Genomic DNA, 21,651 nt, shown 5'->3' with positions numbered 1-21,651 from the left:
CTAGAGATGGGACACTGGACGGGCAGGCCTAGGGCACTGAGGTCTAACCATTAGTACTCTATCCTCCCTCTCTGCACTGTTCATTATTTTATATCGCTCTATCGTGTCCCCCTCATTCATTTCCTCTCCAAACAAAAGAATCTCTGTATTTTCAGGTTCTCTCAGATGGAAGCCTATAATTCTAATAATTTTCCATCACCCATCTCTACACCCTCTCCCCTTCTGTTTCTGCTTTATCTTCAGCAAGACAAGCTCACCAGAATGAAACAGTGGCCCAGGTGCCATGACAATAGCTTATAGTATTATTTTCCATCCTGTTGATTTTGCATCCTGACATTCTGGGGCAGACTCTGAATCCCACTCTGCTCCCTCTGTGCTATTCAAACAGCGACTTCCCTGGCATGTGCTAGTTCCTAGAAGGCATAGACACCTATGATGGCTCTTACACCACATTCCCTGCCGTTCTCATTATAGAATATGTGTTGGGGGTGGGGGGAGTTTGAGGTTTGACCTGAGTAGGTTGCACTCTGGCTTTCTTCACCTGACAGAAGGTCTGTTGGGATCCTTGCCAGATGGCACAAATTAGAGCAGCCCCCAGGCTTCTCTAACCATCATCTCTGGCCAAGGGACCAGAGAGGAAGAAGAAATTACATAAATCAAGACACGGCACCTATGGATTAGATTATTAACAGCTGGCAGAGAAAGAACTCAATGTCTCATTTACATTTATGCTCATGGTTACTGCGTTTATATATATAAGTGCATTGATTGCATATGTGTAAAAATGTGCAGAAACAATAAGAAAGACAGTCAGGTCTCTCACAGATCTTTGACTTTAGTCACTGCAATTTCACAGGCGTTAATGGAACAGGTGTTTTGGATGGAATTCAATATACTGATGCTGTCTGTTTTCTCTCCACCAAACACTAAATTATGATCAAGCTAGAAAACATCCAACAATTTGTCTAGAGCTAGAAGCCAAAAAAGGACTGTGTATTCAGCTTGTTTGCTTTATCACCAAGCCTGTTCTCCTGACCTCTAAAATGTTTGGTCAAATTTTGTGGTGGAGCAAAGAACACAAGGGAAGTACGAGTCCAACATGTTCTCTGTGTCTCAACACTATCATTGTGGTATTGGTAACATCACAATGATTACGGCTTAGTTGTTACTTGCATAAAAGCCTTTTTCTGCCTTTCCAGAGGTTATAATGTGGTGAATTACAATCACTCTAGTGCAATATACGCACATAGTTCTATTTATGGAGGGTTTGCATCTGTGGCTAGATTTGGGTTTTCTCCCCCGACCTCCTCATAAAATAGATTAAGTTTACAAATTTACGCAGGCAGTTTAATACGCAGATATGTTTTAGCTGCAGAAACATTTACAGACTTCAGAAACAGGGAACTATTCGTTGTAGCAAAGGAGCGGACATTGGAGGCAATGTCTGATTAGATCAACATATGATGCCCTCCTATTACATGTCATGGGGAGAGGAGGTAAAAGAGTAAGGGCCTAATCCAAAAGCTAGTGAAGTCAGTGGAAACACTCCTCTTAATCTCAATGAGTTTTGAAGCTGGTCTTAAAACAAGGGGATGTGTGAATATTGTTGGTGGGAAGGAAAAAGGAGAAAAGAGGGAAAAACCAGGAAGGAGGAAAGAGGGAATGGCAGAGTGTAAAAGAAGGAACGTTTTCCATCTGCTACAACATATCCAACAAACTTTAGACCCCAGCCCAGCAAAGAATAATGCACGTGCTTAACTTTATGCACTGTGCATAGCTCCACTGCGGTCAATGGCACTGAAACCCCCATGCGGAATGCTGACGGGACTCGATGGAAATGAAAAGTTAGTTCAAAACAGGGTGCCTCTGCAGAGCCAGTCCAGACGGTCAGACGCAAACCTGTGAGGTCCTGACTGACCACTGTGCAATGCTGAGTGTCCTGGACTCACATTTATGGCTTTGCCAATGAGTCCCAGGGGAAACTGGGCACACTTCACAGGACCAGGTCCTTGGACGTTTTTTTCTTTCACATGTGTTCACTAGGGGGTGAGCATAGGTCACCTAAAAGCCAGTAGGTGGTAACAATTCTAGTCACAACCACCCTGAGCAGAATCAAATGGACAAGGCAAGGAAGGGTGATTTTGTGGTTAAGGCACTGGACTGGGACTCAGAGGAGACCTGAATTCAATTCCTAGCTTTCCCAGAGACTTCCTGGGAGAAGTCCCTGGACAAATCACATGATTCCTCTATGTCTCAGGGTTTGTCTACATGCAGTTTTTGCACTGATTTAACAATAGCAGTTTAGAAACAGATCTCATTAAATCAACACAACCCCTAGCATTGATCCAGGCCAAGAATTCTTCCGTCAACCTAGCTACATCTACATTAGAGGTTAGGTCGGCTTAAGTATGGTGCTGAGAGTGGTGAATTGTTCACACCCCTGAGCGATGTAGCTGGGTCGATCTAAATTTTCAGGCCTGAGTTATATTGATTAATTTTAAAATTTTCATACTAGTACAATTGGTTTTGGACATAAACACTTTTATGTCAATATAACTGCATCCATGCAAGGGTTTGCACTGATTTAGTTAAATCAGTGTAAAATCTGAGTGTGGACCAGTTCTCAGATCCCAACCTGTAAAATGGGGATAATCAGACTTTGTCTGGTCTATTTCAGCTGTAAGCTATTCAGAGAAGGGACTGTCTCTTACTATGTATATCTACAGTGCCTAATACCAAACAGAAGGCTTGACTGGTGACTTGATCTCTATTGCAGTATTACCAATAATAATACTTGGAGATCAGAAACTTCATATCCAATTAGGTACATAAGAGATATTTAGATCCCTATTTTTTAATTATTTAAAGACAATCTAAAGGCCCTTTTCTGGTAAATCAGCAGATTACCAAAGCCAAAACTTATTTGTTATTCATCTCCAGCTTCAGAAACCCTATTATTGCTTTTAAACAGGATTTATTCCTTCATCTATTCTGTTACCAATTTGGAATCTTAAACTGTATTTTACTTCCTTTGGGAAACGCTCTGGCCGTTCATCTCTTAACGACTAATCTGGTTTTTCTATTAAGACAGTTTGTTGTTTTTCTTCTCTGTAACTTGTCATATATATTGATGAGTCATTAATTAATTGACATTTTAAAAGTTATTTTAAACATCTACAGTAGGCTGAACGAGGCCAAGAGGCCTACTGAAGAATTCAATTAACTTTTGGCTTGTTTGGTAATAAATAGTGCGATATTGTATTCTGCCATTCGTTTTCCCTGTGCTAGCGTCTGGAGATTGCCCAGATGTTTTGTCCTGCCTCCAGGCTGTTGCAGTGCTATCCTCTGCTCTCCTGACTCTCCTTAATCTGCGCTGCTGTCAAAGCTGTCACATGAATGGTGAATCATGGCTTCTCCCTGCAATCACTTAAACCCCTGGAGAACAGCTTGGGGCAGACAGCTGCACAGACCCGCACCCAAGCAAAGCCTCTCCTCGTGGAGGATTTTACAAATCAACAACAAGATAATCTGGAAGCCTGACTGACAGGCCCCTGGTTTTTAAATAACAGAAATTTGTCAAAAACAAATTGGTTGTCTTTCAAGCAGACACCCTTTTCAGTGTTCTTTCCCCACGCCCGGTAAAGGACTTTCCTTCTTCCAAATAACAACTGGATCCATTTTCCTCTAAACAAACTAGAATTACAAAGGAATGTTGTTCTGCTATACTTAATAGATTTGCACATTTTTCCCTTTCTTCTTGAGCAGTTCCCAGTATAACATATAATCCTTTGCACCTGCAAAAGCTCCACAGGTTGCCGACTGCCAAGAATCAACCACGTGACCCTGCTTCCATGACCAGAGATCCTGTGTTTAAAGAGAAAGGAAAATAAGAAGTTATTAAACATTTGAATCTATCCGATCCCCTGTGAGTTAAATCCAAAGATGGGAACTCAAGTGAAAAGCTATTTTTGCAGCATTTTTCAGTGATGTAATAAGTGATTTTTCCCAAGGAACTTTTGTACTCGAACAAGCAGATGGAGTGAGAAAGAACTGAAGAGGGTTTGAAGTAAATCACTTACAGGGATTCGCTAAGTATGTATTTAAGTCTGCAGCAATGCAGATTTGCAAATATTTAATGAATTTATTTTCTTTTTGGCAAATAAAACAATGCAAAGCAGAAAACTGAAAAAAACCCATACAAAAACTGATAATCAGTCCTGCCTTTCCATCCCATATGTGCCTAACATCCCTGTTTGGGCAGGGGGTGGGGGGAAGGAGTCCATAGCTTAATAAAATATTAACTATTCCCTCAAGCCACTCCAGGGCGTTTCTTTAAAAATCACTCCTGTTTTAATATATTTCAATGCAGGTGGGTCCCTGATTTTTTACCCAATGTGATTAGGGACCATGTGTTGTTCTCTTCCGCACATATCATGCGCCAATCCATTTATTTTAGATCATCATTTATACACACACAGATGAGATCACTGACATCCATGGTGTTTTCCATGCAACGGGCGTTAAGAATCAAGTCAAACATACAATATGATCAGTGAAATTGCTATTAGCAAGCAAGATGGTGCAATGAACAGACTGTGAGGATGCCAGGCTGGCTGCTTATTATACCAAATAGGATCATTTCACCGGTCCCTTGCCCTCTCATCTTCAACCTCCCTGTTTATCTCCATCTTTTCGGTTTCCATTACAACTTGTTTGGGGCAGGGACTATACTTTTATTAGGTTCAAGTACGGTGCCTAGCAGGATGGGGGCCTGATCTTAAACTCTTCTAGCTGCTGCCATCATAGAAATCAGTAACATCACTTTACATTTGTAGCATTATTCCTCTTTTATACAAGAATACAGTTATGGATGTCCTTTAAAACCTTGCTACCTTTATGCCGCAAAGCCAAGATTCTCTTGTAAATAACCATATAACCGCACTAGCCCAATCCCAGTGATACCAGTGTGGGGCTCCTGATTGGTTGTATGAGAACATCTCAGTATGGCCCTGGTCATTCTTCTGTCATTGGGTGACTCTGTATATAATGCTATCTATAGATTCTCCTTGGTAACTTCGTTGTTCTGTGTGATTGATGCTTATGTTCTATTTGTATGTGGCAAAATCAAACAACAAATGATGTTGATTGGTGTTTGTCATAGCTAAATAGTTGTGTCTCTGCTTTATTAAACTACTAAGGATCCGTCTCTCATACTAGCCATTCTTTTTCCTACTGATTTGGAGGGTGCTTTCCAGCATGGATTTCTAAACTGATAATATCCACAGCAGACGGCCAGTTTTCCTTCTTCAAAACAGTGGATTCATAATGCTCCAAAATCTTAGGATGCTCATCATGATTAATGCACACAATTTGGACACATGCAGTTTTTCGTGCAATTCGTCCCTCCTGGAGAGCATGTCTAAGATGAAAGGTGGAATCTTCAAAAGGGACTTAGGAGCTTAAATCACATTTTCAATAGTGATGCAGGCTCCTAAGGGACAAAGTTACTTTTGAAAATGGGACACAGGAGTCTAAGTCACATTTGGACTTTTGCCATTTTCCCTCCATATCTTTATAACTTCATACGCTAAAACTTGGTATCCTGAAAAGTTCATGTTTGTTATTCAAAACACAGCAGACACCAGGATGATCGACTGCAGAATGAGCAGGGAAACGCAGGGCAGACTGCTAGGGTTCTGCCATAAGCCCATGTCCTGAGCTTTTATGTGCAGCTAGAGAGTCTAGGTTACTTATGCTGTTTCTGTAAGGTCTTATTCAGTTCCTTTATGCAGTCTAAAGGAGGGTCCTGTGTGTGTTTATATAAATGTTAAATTATGAATTAATCCAGAGGTTCTCCCACATGCTGACATGCTGCGTTTCTCTCAGAAAAGCTATTCTGGATGAAAAGCTGTGCTGAAAAGAACCCATCTGGCTCTGCAGTGGAGTTATGTAAAAACAAGGACCCAGCCAAGCAAGGCAAATGGTGATTAATTCCCATAGACTATGGTTATAATTGACAACCGGTATTTGCAAAGAACCAAACAGGGTGGAAAACTGTTTAGTGGGGCATAGCTAGGAACAGTTCAATGAAATTAGGCAAAAGCAGAATGGAGGCTGGATAACAGGAAGAAAATTCCCTAACAGCGAGGTCTATTAAACTGTGGAACAGTCTCCCTAGGAAAGTGAGGAAAGCCCTCTCATCTGAGTCATTTAAAAATAGACTGGAGAAGGTACTCAAGATCCTACTATAGGGAATAATCCTAAATTGGCAGGGACCAGCCAAGATGATCTAATGAATTTCCTTCCATCTCTGATTTCTGTGATTCACACAGAGTTCCAAACCCCCACACACGCAAAACAGAGAGAGATGGGGAATAAACACATCAATTCGAAGGGTGGGGAGACCAAAACGGGCAAGCGTCCTGGGCCAACCAGGCAAGTGACCATCTCTTTTTCTCTGGACTGTTTTTGTTCTAATTAAATTTATTTTTCAGACCAAGCTTACATTTTGAAGGTCCCACGTTTACTCCTTTAGCTCTTGGCTCAGCTAATTGACAGGGTTTTGCAGTCAGATGGGCTTGTAAGGCCGAAGGAGACTTCCTATTTCTCTGGACTGAACCTAATCAACCCCTGGTGGTTTTGATATCACTGAAGCAGAATTAAGCACAGAAATCAACAGACTCTCATGGAAAAGGGTAACAAATGCCTTGATGTAAAAACTATGGCCCTGTTCCTGCAAACACATATATCTTTGTGGGGGGAGGGATAGCTCAGTGGTTTGAGCATAGGCCTGCTAAACCCAGGGTTGTGAGTTCAATCCTTGAGGGGGCCATTTAGGGATCTGGGGCAAAAATTGGGGATTGGTCCTGCTTTGAGCAGGGGGTTGGACTAGATGACCTTCCGAGGTCCCTTCCAACCTTGATATTCTATGATCTTCAGCCTTAAACACTGAATTAAGCAGCACTGCTCGCTACGGTTAGCAGTAGTATCAATGTAGTGCCTAGTGGTCCCAATCCAGATCACAGCTCCGTTTTGCTAGACACTGTGTAACACATAATAGACAGTCCCTGTCCCCAAAAAACTTCCAATCTAAATAGACACAGATAGATATGGGAGGGAAAACAGAGGCACAAAAAAGGTGAAACAACTGCCCGAACTCCCACAACAGGTTAGTGACAGAACCAGGATTAGAACTCGAGTCTCCTGATTCCCAGTTCTAGAGCCACTAGGCCAAATTAAACACATGCATAAGTGTTAGCAAGACCAAGGCCTTAGTAAGTGAAATAATCACATTGCTTTTAAAAACATTTGTTCATTTAACATACTATAAATACACTGAATTATTAGCAATATAACTACACACAACAATTTGGTCATCTTGTTTCCCCAAATCATTCCTGTCTGATTGCTCAGGGCTTGTCATATTAGAAAAAGCACAAAATAATGAGGGGTTTTTACCAGTGTTGGAAAGCAAAGAGGCCACCATGCCAAGCCAGTATTGTGTGTATTCTATTAAACTGCAGGCTGAACAGAAGACTTTGTTTTCACTTCAATGGACCCTTATCCCAATCTCCCGCTCTTCCCTTATGAACAACAAATTGGAAATAAATCTTCTGGCTGAAGTGCCTGGAATCTCATGCAATCTGGGTGCTGTTTGGCTTCCCAGCTCCATCACATGCTAACTATTTGTAAACACTTTGATGTGATATATACATAGAACTAAGTGTACTTCTCTGCACTGCAGAAAACAATACAATGGATGTGTACGCAAGACAACCAATACAGTGGAAAGTAGGGCTGTCAATTAATTGCAGTGAACTCAAGTCATTAACTCAAAACAAATTAACTCAATTTAAAACATTAATGGCGATTTATTGCAGGTTTAATCGCACTGTTAAACAATAATAAAACACCAATTTAAATTTTTTATAAATATTTTTGGCTGTTTTTCTACATTTTCAAATATACTGATTTCAATTACAACACAGAACACAAAGCGCACAGTGCTCACTTTATATGATTTTTTTTATTACAATTATTTGCACAGTAAAAAGATGAACAAAATTTCAATTCACCTCATACATGAGGTGATCTGAAAAATTCTATTTCTTTTACCTTTTTTACCGTGCAAGTATTTGTAATAAAAAATAATCGTGTAGTGAACACCGTACACTTTGTCTTCTGTGTTGTAATTGCAATCAATATCTTTGAAAATGTAGAAACATCCAAAAATATTTAAATAAATGGTATTCTATTATTGTTTAATGATGTGATTAAAACTGCGATTAATAACGATTAATTTTTTTTAATCATTTGACAGCCCTAGTGGAAAGTCATAATACAGCTTTCTATCCTTCCACAGTGACACATAACTTTACAGAGATAGATCTTACTTTATATGTGGATAACCCCATGTTTCTTATTCTCCCCACCAACCCCGCCTTAGACTGAACAGCTCGTACCGATTGGCCAAGACACTCCAGAAAGCCCATCAATACAAATCAATACAAATCAGAACTATTATTTAGCTGAAGTGGTATTAGCATTACAATAGCGCTTAGAAGACACAACTGAGATCAGGACCCCATTTTGCTGGGCAACAGACAGACACAAAAGAGACAGTTCTTGCTCCGGCAACTTCCAGTTTAAATAGGTAAGACAGAAAAGTAGGATTATCATCAGATTTCACAGATGGGGGACAGAAGGAGAGAGAGATTAAGTGATTTGACCAAGGAGAGTGTAGCAGAGCTGGAAACTGAATCTATATCTGCTGTGTCCCAGTCTAGTGCTTTATTCATTATTATTATTTGTATGGTTGTAGCACCTAGGAGCCCCAGTCTCAGACCAGGACCCCATTGTGCTAGGTGCTGTACACACTGAACAAAGACAGTCCTAGCCCAAAAAAGCTTGCAATCTAACTATAAGACGAGGCAACAGATGGCTACAGAGAAACCAACAGGAGTGCAAGGAAACAATGAGACAATATAGTTCTTATGATCAGCAGTGGTCTCAGCACACCAGCAGCCTAGCCTAGCCTGGTGAAGGTTTTTGTAGATCTCACGGCAAAGGAGAGTTTTGAATTAGTTAGTTTTGTGGATGTTTCTGGGGAACTTCTCCCAGGAGCAGCATGGGAAAAAGCACAAAGGAGTTACATTTTCAAGCAAGCAAGTGGGTGATGGAGGCTGACATGCTGGGCTGATCGGGGGTGGGAGGCGATCTTTTGATATTGTTTGAGAGATGACAGGTAAAGCCCATCCTTCCACAGCAATAGCTGGAGGTTTCTCCCCATTTTGGTCCAAAGTGGTTAAACAGAAGGCTGCACTGAGAGAATGACATGCCAAGATGGTCTCTGCTTGGACACTCAACTGCGAATGGGACTCATTTCTTGCTGCTTCTATATCGTTTCCTTCACTGGCAAGGACTTCAGCATGGATAGATTTCAGCTCTCTGTCCTCTGCAGCCTCCACCTACTCCTAACCTCTCTGCCTAATGGCCACTAAGGTCGTGCTTGCCCTCCAGCACTTCATGCCCTTCTGCCATTTGGACTCCTCCCAGAATATTCCTTGCAATCTGGGTTTTTTAATGGGTGCCGCTTCAGTGCTACAAGTGAGACTCACCACTGAGTAACCAGCGGTCCTATGAAGTCAACTGAGCCGTCTCCTGCACCCTGGCTTTAGCTGGGGGTGAGTCAGCCACAGAAGCAGCCACATAGCAGGATTTAGGAATCCCTGCTGCTGCTGCTTCATTGCTCCACAGGCTTGGCACAGACAAGTGCACTGGTATCTGACTCCACCAAGAGACCTAGCCAGCCCTGGTGGACCTTTGGGTTGGGGTTTGTTAGGAGGAGTCATTCTGTGGCAGAGAGGTGGCAGCAAACTCTGCCTTGCTGGAATGCGAGGAGCTTCTCCACCATCCTGAGAGATGCCTGCAGCACAGAGGCTGCTGAAATGCCCCTGGGGTGGGGGAAGGGGGAAAATCGCTCACAAGTGTCAATATTTAAGGCCGGGGGAAAGAGCCAAATCCAGCTGAATTGGAAGAAATGAATCCAAACTAGCCAGACTGAAAGGAAGAAAAATAATAACGCTGTTGTCTAAGGATCAGCGATCGTGAGATATGGTTTGATGCCTGCTGGTGCAAAGAGAAAGAACAATTTGCCTGGATTTCTGGGATTGCGAAGCTATGCCACAGCCTTCAACAGGGCTGTTCTGGGCTCTCCCCCAGTCACTGCAGGGAGGAGAACCCATCTCAAGATGGAGAAAGCACTACTTTCTGTCCACCCACCCTGTGAAGGCTCTCTGACAGGACATCCTTGGGGGATCTCCAGCAGTCCAGTACACCAAGCTGGTGACGCCGTTGTCTGCAGAGATCAGCAGGAAATCCGGACCTTGCTGGATGTTCTTGAACCTTCCTGGGCAGTGATTATGCTGTACCCCACCTTCAGGTAACGTCTAACCACTGTTTCACCGTCTGATCACAACCACCCCACTGCTGAATTCCCATGCGACATTCTTTGCAGCAACCACGAAACCTCCCAAGTCCCATTTCTTCGCCAAGAAGAAGCTTGTTCCTATTCCGAATCACATTTACTTTACATCGTGCAGTTTGCTCATTTCAACCCGTTTAAGATACGGGTATCCACTGTGCATCACAATCATTTTTGTTTGTAGGAAATTAGTTTTTCTGGTGCCTACCAAACTGTTTGGCTTTTAATAAGTATCAACAGGTCCTGAGTATTGTTTCAGCCTTTAAATCAGTGTGTGACAGAGGTGCTGTCCCTGCGCGTCCCCTACGGGAGTGGTGCTCTCCTTCCCATCAGACCCCACTTGCTGGGCTTCTTTCCTTTTAAGTCCACCTCCAGGCCTAAAACCTAGCGCTGTGCTCTTTAACCCCTTCCAGTCGGGTGTACGGTTATGCCTCCTGTCACACTGCAACACTGCTCTTTTTAAACGTGTGTGATGAGATACTTTAGACTAGGAGATTTATTCACAAGGAAGAAGGCATGACACATGAAAATCCCTCCCAGGTCTTTCGCACAGAACCTGACGAACACACTGTGTTTTTCTTAACATAAAAAAGCAGGAAACGCATCCCCATATTTAGTGGTCACGAGGGAGCTGAGTCAAACGTAGATGCCTCGTTATATTTTTAGCTTTAAAGAGGTAAGCAAGGCTCAAGGTGTCTTCTCAGCCCGAGATCTGCAACTGAGCCAACTTCGTTTTCAACGTTCCTGTTGATTCCAATTATAAACATTAGCACGGTGGGTTAATTTGCTTTGGTGTCCCCCTTTGTTCAAGGTGGTCTTCTTTCAGATGGCAAGAGAGGTGATCAGCAATGTTCAAATAAGCAAGGCCAGATTAGCAAGCTAGTGTGTGACTTTAGAAGTGGCTTGAGGGCAAAGCAACAAGGAGGCAAGACAACAACCTTCATATGATGCTCCTGTAATGGGTTATTTGAATAACACAATGAATGCTGTCAACAGGCGACTGGACACATTGATTTGTTGACCTCCCAGTATGATTAGCAACATGGAATTTGAGACGCCCAAGAAAGCAGATAGAAATACTGTCCGAATCAACCACATTGATTTGTTTCAGTTTTTATTCTGTAGGATGTAGAAAACAAACTGTTCTTCATGGTTCATCTTTACAACTTGGTGCTTTATTGACAACACTGCTGAAGGCTGCTCCCAACAGATGTGCAGAACATTTGCTATAGGAGAGGCAGAAAATGGCTACAGCTTAGAAACACATCAAGAAACTAATCACACAAGTATTCTGTTCTTTGGGTGACATTCACCCCAGTTCAAAGGGCCAGCATGAGTCCCAGTCACCACATAAGCCCTGTTTAAGGGTTAGTACTGGCCTCCACACAGGGGCATTTTTCACTGTTATGACTAAAAGTGTACGTGTGCAGTGTTACTTTGCAGCACTGATCTGTTATCACTATTTATATTGCACTCGTCACTCCACGAGGCTCTGTTCAGACAAGCAAGAGGACAGAGCCCCTGACCTGAAGGACCTGCATTATAAATGTTGTTAGGATCTGTTTGATCTTAACAAGGATGTGATTAATTTATGCAAACTGCAATGCAATGTGCACTCCTGGTCCAAATAAAACTCATTTTCAAAGTCGGTCAATATAGCGAAGTCCTAGGGCAAAGAACGTACAGGCCAGTGAAAGCAGCGCTCACCATAGGGAACCCTCCCAGCACACTGCCCTTTTGCATTTAATAATAAGACTGCTTAGCACTTTCCATCTGTTAAACACGGTGCAGATATTTATTAATCCATCCTTCAACTAAACCTTCATTGATTCTTTTGGCTCCAGCAGGAAGGTAGGGAGAGATGTGAAGAGAATGGAGAAATAGAATGGAGAGACAGACAGAGAGAAGGCATGAGGGCCAACAGCACAATGGGCCAAAATAATTTGTTTTTACTGTCATTCTAGCTTATTTAGTTTTAGTACCTGCTCAATCTTTAGTACCTGCTCAATGTTGACTCGAAGGAGGATTAACCTTTGATGTCCCCCACACACAGAAATAAGCTGTCTACATTCCATTTCCACATACACTGTCTCTCCATGCTACAAGAATCAACTTTTTTGCCTGTGCATCATAGAGGTATGCTGGACCCACAGAAAGGGTTAAGACTTGACTGTAGAATAACTTAACCCCGAGGACAAAAACTTCTATTTATGTCTTCAGCATTTCAGTCACGTAGGCCTGGTCTATATGTAAACATTGGATCAACCCAGCTACATTGCTCAGGGCGGTGAAAAATGTCATGCCCTGAGCACCACAGTTAGGTTCACCAGTGTAGGCACGGCTAAGTTAATGTGTAATTCTTCTGTCAAGTTAGCTACTGTACTGCCTGTCAGAGAGGTGGATTAACTACGTCCATTAAAAAACCCTTCTACTTATGTAGGAAGCGTCTACACTACGGCACTACAATAGCACAGCTGCAGCACGGTAGCCCTGCTGCTTTCGCATAGACTTGGTGTTAGTTAATTCAGTTCTCCTGAAAGGCTGGAGACTGGAGAACTAAGCGCTCTCAATATGTATAGCACAGTCAAGCTGCATGGGAAGTGGCCTTATAACATTCCCATACTGCTCATATCAACATGTTACTTGGGAGGAGCCAACTCTAGGGGTGAGACAAGAGTTCAATCTCCATGCTCATTCATTCCTTGATTTCTCTAGTGGGTCTGCCAACGAGGAATCCAATTAGCAGGGATTATTTTTGTAGCTCGGCATTTGACCACTAAGAACTAAAATGAGAACACCAACTCATCTAACATAGGCCACTGAGCATCCATCAAAAAGCAATGGCTTTTGGTAACGAGACTGACTCGATAATGACATCTTGGAGCAGAGCTGAATCGGTGGCATGCAGATGAAAATGTCTTCATCCCATTAGCATCTTCTTGAGTCATCCAGTCTCATATAACAGGTTTGTTTTTTAAAATTATTTTCTGAGCCTCTCTTTCTTATGCCAAAATGGTAAGTATCAGCAACATTCTGTTGGGCTAAGTATTTCCATAAAATGTCATCCTAATGAGAGGTCTATTGGGCTTGATACACCGATGCATTCCCAGGGAAACTCATATGCTGAACTGCCAAGGCTATGTGGGTATACAGCCTGGCCATTGACAGTGTTGGATTATCAGTTTACCAATGCTACCTCTTAGAAATCTCTTGAGTCAGCATTCTGCCTGAAAATTCTACAATCGCATGGATCTATGGCATGGATCTTGCCACAGCTTCTACTAAACTCTGCTTTAAAACCATATTGTACTAGCAAAATCTTCTTTGCTCACTTTCCATGATGGTCCAAAACCTTCACTTCAGCACACAGAAGAAATTTACTTATTTCACCAGTTTCTATTAGTGAGTGTAAAATACTCGCAGGGGCCACATCTGCATCAATAACATCTGCAAGACCTTTTCCGGTTGCAAAGTTGACACTGGTCTTATTCTACTGAGATAAGAGACGTAAAAACTTTTAGTATTTATTTATTTTTATTTTGTGGGCCTTTAGAAAGGCTGGCAGAGTCAGAAAGGGACAACTTTACTTTGCATTTTCCATTTGTGATTTACATTCTCCATGGCCTTTGATCGGGTTCACGCACAGTTGCTTTATGAAAATATACTACAGCAAGTGCCCCAAACACTACAGCTTTAAATAGAGCTTTGGGTCATTATTATAGAAAACTATAGTTCTTTTCATAAAGGCAGAAGTAAGGTAGGGGAGGGAAATCCTAATTAAAAAAATATAAATAACCTATAGGCAGATTTGCAAGTTTTACATGTATAGTGGAAAAGCAAAGGGCCAAAGACATATTTAAAATATTCTCTCCAATGACGTTTTATGTGCACATGTACAGTACATGTATATATTGTCTTGCGGAAAACATACTGACCCAAGCATGGGACGAACACCATGGGCTAAGTTCTCTATTGGTATAAGCATTTTGCACTTGCTCATGCCAGCAGTGAACTTGGCCCTATATCTTAAACCCACACAAATCCCAGATACACTGAGAGAAAAAGAACAAAAAGTTGGCCTACTTGCCACAGCACATTTCCCATGTTAAGTGTTTCATGCCTTTTTCCCATCTGTGTGCCAGCTTGATGCAAACTAAAATGGATGCACAAAAACCTGGTTAAGGAAAACATCTCCCAAACAATGGGTCCATAGCAGTGTATAATGTACCAGTGACGCTCAGATACTATGGAGAGGATGGCCATATAAGTACTTGGGTAAGTAGGGAGTGGTTCAGAAAAGTGGCTTAAAAGTTAAAACAACTTTACTTCAAACTAGAGCAGCTGCACCATTGCTATCTGTTTATATAAATACCTGCTCCATCCATGACTGAGTGAATAAGCCATTTCAAATAGCTAAACAGCTCTTTAGGCTCATCTGGTACAAGCTAATACTTAGAAATCCAGTGTACAACACTTCAGGCCAGGCTCTGATACCCCTACACTGAGTGGTACCTTCCTCCATCAGTGGTCCCACTGATTTCAATAGCAGGTTCATTGACTTCAGTGGGACTACTCATGGTCAAAGACAGATGAGTAAGTGTAGCACAATCTGGCCTTTTGTCTGTTAAACTGTGAGGGTCTGTTTTATGTCTCCCTTTTCAAATAATGCATTGACATTCCAGGGCTATCCAGCTTTTTTCAAAATGTGTCTAACTCTACAAGGAATGATTGCATGTGTTTCTCTCCCTTCAGTGCAGATGGTGTGCTGGAATGCCTCTGACAGTGTTTAAAGGCCATGAGAATGACTGCGATTATGACACTAATAATGTAAGTTTTGTTTGCAGAACAGCTGTTGGCTTCATTGTTCTTTTGTGAGAAAAATGTAGCCATTATGCTAATGGAATGCAGGCTCCTGATTGGCTGGAGGTTACATCATGCCTTGGAACAGTGCACTACAAATTGCTTTTCGTGATGCAGCACCTAAGCAAATGGCAGACACATTAATGCTATTTCATGATTAGTCTTAATCCCCAAATCAGCCTGATCATTACTCAAAGAGGGAGAGAGGTATGGGAGAACACTTATAATCTGAAAGGAAACGCTTTAAAGCTAGGACTAGGTTTTATTTATTCTTGACTTACATGTAACTGAGTACAGTAGAAAAGAAATGCTAGGCTAGTTCTCAAACTAAAAAGTAAGGTGGGCACCTAGCCACAGCCCAGGGAAAACTATGTTTAGGCCCATTTTGGCAAGATGCTTATACTTCCCACTCTTGTTAAAACAACCGAGGGTTGGTTTTCAGTTTTAGAAAAGTAGTTTTGGTCTTTTGCTTTAATGGTGGGAGCATTTCATACATCTTAACTCTTCTTAAAATTACAATCAGAGGTATTTTCAACTTGCTCGAACAAGGATTAGAGCTTCCTCTCCTTCAGTGCAAAACCCCAGTAAATGACCTTTCCACAGTAAATCTGAGAGAGGCTAGAGGTGGGAATCTTGCCCTAAGCCAGCCATGCCACTGTCTCTATTCAACCCCATATTTATTTATTTCTTAACAGAGGGACTGGGAGTGAAATCCTGGCCCCAATGATGTCAATGGCAAAAAGCCTACTGTTTTCAATAGCGCTAGGATTTGACCGCGGGTAGCAATCAGTTCAGGATTTTAAAGGGTTTGAAGTTATATCCCAGGATCATCCAAGCAGTATAGTCCATGGCAGCCTTCATATAGGGGTGAGGGGTAAATGTAAATGGGTGAGGACCTTTGGCCTGTGCTATTCAGGATGTCAGGCAAGATGATCACAACAGTCCACTCTGGACTTAAACATCTATGAAATGCCTGGTCCACCTCAGAATCAGACTGTCAGATACAGGACACACAGAGTCCTGGAATGTTTTGTTTTGTTTTTGCTTTGAAAAATAAGGTTATTTTTTTTAAAAGCCATTCACATGGTCTCCCCTCCTCTGCTCCCACCTGCTCCGCTTCCGTCTCACAAAACATCAGGGGAATTTCTCAGACTTACAGCACCACGGCAGGCCTACACAGACAGCCTTCTCCATTCACAGCCATGCTAGAGTAACTCTTGCTGGGCCCGGAGTGCAGCCAGCATGTGCGGGGATAAAAATCAAGAGGATTGAGCTGTGTTTCCCACGACAGAAGGGCTCAAGACACAGATCCTGGTGGGCTCAGGGATAGCCAGCCATGGAGCTGTTAGTTTTCATCTTGCCATGGCTTCCCTAGGAAGCAGTCATTTCTGATGAATAGGTATTGCTGTGCTCAAAGCCAGGACTCCTCAATTCTGACATTCGAGTCCTAAATATCTGTCCTCAAACTAATGTCCTATATTTCTACATCACCAATTAAATAATTGAGGAAGCTAAAATTTCTTCCAAGAAGGCTTTCTAAAAATATAAAAATATGTCGGATAAGATATTATGAAGCAGGCAAAACCAACTAGTAGAGTTCCCAGCTCAGAGGAAAATATATGTCTTTGTAAGCAGAGAAATATCTGCTGCAACTACTGTGACTCAGCACGAGCTTTCACTCCAAAGATGTGTCCCTGCAATCTGAAATTCCTGTATGGAATGAGACATGTGGTATTTCTGAGCAAGTTACATACCCATACTGGAAATGCCAATGCTCTGTACATGGGACTGCATCTTACATTACCCCAAAGCCAAAACTGATGGAAAAGGCAGCACACTTGGTAAACGGGGTGCCTTTCAGAGAGCACGTATGCTCTGCTATCTGCACTGGTTGCCAGTTGGCTTCCAGATAAATTTTAAGGTGTTGGCTTTGACCTAGCAGTTCTAGATGAAATGGAACTGGCCTATTTAAGTGCCTGCCTCTCTCCTAGAGCCAAGACACCATAGTGGCATTCAGCAGAAGTGCTTACCTTAGAGTACCCAAAATTTTTTGTTGTACGGGATTTTAATATTTATCCTAATGTTTGCTGTGCTTGCTGTTAAAATTTCAATGAGCATTGTAGAGTTTCCACCTTTCTAGTTTCTTATATGTATTAGAAGGATCTTTTTTTTAAATGGAAGTAAAAAACACCATAATATTATACCTCTGTACACAGCGGGAGGGTTTTAAATGTAGGCAATAGCATTGGACTTGCTTTACTTGTAAGAAAACCAAGCAATATTTGTCTCCCAATAAAAATATTAGATGTATGAAAAAAAAGTCACAGTGGTTTCTTTACTTTTTTTCAACCTTTCAGAGATATCAGGATTTAAGAGAAGGGTACACTCATCAGCTAATTCCAACCCGTGTACTCATGCCAGATACCCACATAATTGGAAGTCAAGCCTCCATATTTCACATTTTCATCAATAAATTCATATCTTGCCAATCATTTCAATATGCCCTTTGCTAATGCCCATTTTATGAATAACCTTATCTGTGTGATATCCTCTCTCTCTAATTGTCTATACATATTATAGTGCCATGATATGCAATATTCTACATTTCATGTAGTACAACCTGTCAGTATTTACAATTATGCTAGTGCTGTGCTTAGAATATGGCTGAAGACCTGCCAAAAGAACAAATATTAAGTACAGGCTTAGTGCATGGCTGCTTGGGGCAAAGCAAAGACACAGAACGGGACATAGATACATATGATTTACCGTATGGGATCAGACGACTGCTTCTTCAAGTCTAGTACCCTGTCTCTGGCCTTGGCCAACACCTGATATCTCATTGGAAGGAAATCCCTGCTTCCCTTCCAGGCATCTAGCTAATTGTGCTCTCCAGGGAGGTGAGATGTTTTCCTTGACCCCTGCAGTAATTTGCTGGTGCACAGACGCATGAGACTGAGTCACCAATGACTCCGTTTATACAACTACAGATTTTATTAATGGTCATAAAATCATCCACAATATCTGATTCCCTGAGCCACAGCAATGAATTGACCCTATACGCCTCATACACTTATCATTACTTAGGGTGTTTCACCTCCCTTCACAACCAACCCTTTTAATACAGCCCAGCATAGCCCCTTAGACAATAGGTGGACAACCCGCATCAGTGACTGGATCCCCAGAGACCACAAGCGACAGCTGGGGAGCCCGAAAACGCGTTGGGCTGATCCCATGACAAAACTCTTTGGCCAGAAATGGAAAGAACGTGCTCGCGACAACGGAATGGTGTGGCGGTGACTTGGGTTTGCAGAGGGACGGACGAGGACAAGCCGGACAAAGATGACTCAATAATTTGAGTTAAGGTCTCTGTGTCAGTGCTTTGTACTGCCTCTCCTGCTCTTTGCATTCCTACCTGCTATTTACTGTTTCCCCCCCTCCCTTCAAAGAATCTGTGAGAAGAGCTGCCGCTGAATCCTATAGCTGCTACTCCTCAGGTGCTCACAGGTGACTATTGCTTTAGTATTTGTGGGGGGTTTTTTAAATAGTTTAATTCAATCATCTGCAATCAGTTACTTCTACAGCCAGGGCTCCTGCTTTCACTGCTGTGACTTTGATGTGACAAACCTCTAGCTCTTTATCAAGATGCTGAAAAGGAAATGACTGAAGCACGTGCGAAGAATTTTAAGATCCCTACGCTCAGTAACAGGTTGTTATTTGTAGACCAATATACTGAAACTGGGCTATGGTACGAGCTGTCCAGTCTAAGTGTTGCTGGAAATATTCACCAACCTGTTTAGATTATCTATGATGTCTAATCCTAAAAGGCTTGTTTATTTAGCCAGTTAAATTCAAACTGTCTCCTTTACGGCCTAGGTTTTAAACAATACATTTTATCACCACAACTACGTGAACGTTTTTTAAAACAGCTTTACATTCTGTGAAGAGCTACATCATGTTCCTGCTTTATGTGGTTTTGGAGAGCACAGTGCCCTTTTTTCATACTGCCATGTCTAGTTTCCAGAACAATGCTGCGGCACCAGCAATTAGGATGTCACGTCAGCTCTATGGTATACGAGTTCACTGAAAGCTGCTCCTGTACTTTGGCATAAAAACAGATTCCTAATAAGGTAGCTGAAGTTACCCTGTGCAACAGGACAATTCCCAGATACCACACTCAGATAACATCACGATGAGCACATTGTGCTGGGATTCCTACAAAACACTCAACGGCTACGCAGCTGGTGTGCTGCTTATTACACCAATCCCCAGTCTCTCGTTGTTACCTCATGCTCCCCCACCCTCACCTTTTGGCTCTCGTCTTATCGTTTGGTGGTAAGCTCTTTGGGGTAGGGACCATCTTTTCTTTGTATATGGGTGGCTCCTGACGGGGCCTTGATTGAGGCCTCTAGGCATTACCACACTACAACAGATAATAGGGATGGTGTGAAAAGTACAGACAGCTCATTTCACCAGCACAACACCTGCACTGAACAAGGGTGCCGTGGAACAACCCATGCAAAAGTACAATCGCCAGTACCACGTTCCATCCAGCACCAGAAGTTAGTCCAGAAAGAGACAGAGCCAGGCTGGTCTGGGGATGTGCTATTTAAATGCCTCTCCTGGGAAATCTGTGACTCTGAGGAGCCAGAGAGCAAGTCCCAAGCAGAACAGCTGTGGTGGGAGTAAGGAGAGGACTGCCACTGCCCCCTAAGCGCATCACCCTTACCCCAGTTCGGACTCACTTGCAGCCTGCAGGTACAGTAATGGTGTACATTGCAACTCCTGCTTCCATTGGGGTGAGGGGAAGTATCTGACCAGGTACATGGAAGTTAAAGCTGGTCGAAATTTTTTGCCAGAAACATTTCCTCAATGAAATACAGGGAAATGACATCATCAATTTTTTTGTTGTGGAAAAACAACGACAATATTGACAATATTTTCTTGTTCTTCTATGGGAAAATTTTACACAAAATGTTTTATTTACACTGGAAATCTCAGAAGTATACATTTAATCATTTCTGAATCAAAGTTTTTCAGATCTTTTCATGCTGCAAAATTTTTCAGTGTTTTGACATTTTGCCCCCTTTCATAGAAAAACCAGATGTTGAAACATGAGTGTGTTGGACTGATATGTGTCTGTACAGGTCTACATTAACCTACTAACTCCATTTTGTTATCTGAATGCCATTTTGATTACAATCCATTATATGTGCTTTTACTTTTGGCACTGCTGAGTCCCATCTTGAGCTGAAATGCCCAGGAGATGTCTATATCTCAGGAGTGGGAGTTAGGGGATCTTCACTGCAAGAGCATGCCTAGAAGCCCAGAGTTTGAGCAGTTACTGGCTTCTGTCCAGACTCAGCGAGCCTAAAAGCATATGGGAGTCAAGGTTTGGGTCTAATGCAGCAGCCTGGTGAGCATCCAGGGTTGTAACAATCAGAATTTCCCACAGATGGAAATTCTGTTTTCCAACCCAGCTTTCAGAGGGTTTCACAGAACCAATCCTTCAGTCCTGTAAGGACAGGATAGCTCAAATAACTGATAATGTATCTTCTTTTTCCTAGGTCACTGGTTTGAACTGAGCTCTGGCTGCTCATGAATGAAAATTACTAGCATCTGCCAGCTGTTTGATGGGTATTTGAAATTATTTTGTGGTCTCAACCAAGTTCCAAGTGGGTAAATGCTTATGTCTCCGGAACCACTGGTACAATTAATATAATTGTCTCTCAAGGAAGAGTGAAGTGTTTCAGTCATCTTGGAATCTGGACTATTCATCAGTCCTAGAACTGCTTCCTTTGGAACAAGGTCCATGCACATTGATGCTGCAGTGTAGGAGAAGCTAGCACTCCTACCGCTTATTGTGCATCTGTTTTGTAAGAAGAGGGGACTTCACTTTACAGTGCTGTCATCCAACAATTTCCAGGAGTCCAACTCACTTAATAATAATAATAATAATAAAAAATCCCTCCACCCCCCTCCATCATATAAATATAAAATCCTACCACAACATTTGCAATGGTCTGCAACAACACTTTGCACTTCTATTCTGCCCTCTGTGCAAGGACATCAGAGCACTTTACAAATGTTAGCCTCCCAATCTACCTTGGAGGTGCAAAACTAACAGCTTAACCATTTGATGAGGAAACTGGGGCACACAGAAATTACATGACTTGCCAATGGTAAGTAGCACAGGTAGTAACAGAGCTCTGATCTCATGAACTCCAGTTCTGTGCTTTAAGCACTAGACCATGATTCCTTCTGTTGGACAGCAATTTCACCTTATATAAAGAATGCAACCAACTGGAGGG

The 21,651-nt window shown here is 42.2% G+C and overlaps 1 protein-coding gene across 9 annotated transcripts in view; it reads right to left on the bottom strand.

Annotated features, from left to right (window-relative positions):
- The window catches only part of SLC25A26 (solute carrier family 25 member 26), a 144,275-nt gene that overhangs the window by 22,564 nt on the left and 100,060 nt on the right, over positions 1-21,651 (bottom strand). For all 9 annotated transcript variants that reach the window (XM_037904422.2, XM_037904424.2, XM_037904421.2 and 6 more), the window contains one exon: positions 3,795-3,864. In XM_037904422.2, the coding sequence (XP_037760350.1) occupies positions 3,795-3,864 (70 nt within the window). The remainder of the gene's footprint in view (positions 1-3,794; positions 3,865-21,651) is intronic.

This window comes from Chelonia mydas, chromosome 7 (assembly GCF_015237465.2).
Source record: "Chelonia mydas isolate rCheMyd1 chromosome 7, rCheMyd1.pri.v2, whole genome shotgun sequence".
NCBI classification, from domain to species: Eukaryota; Metazoa; Chordata; order Testudines; family Cheloniidae; genus Chelonia; species Chelonia mydas.
The sequence above is the reverse complement of the archived record's forward strand: the minus strand, read 5'-3'. Positions and strand labels throughout refer to the sequence as shown.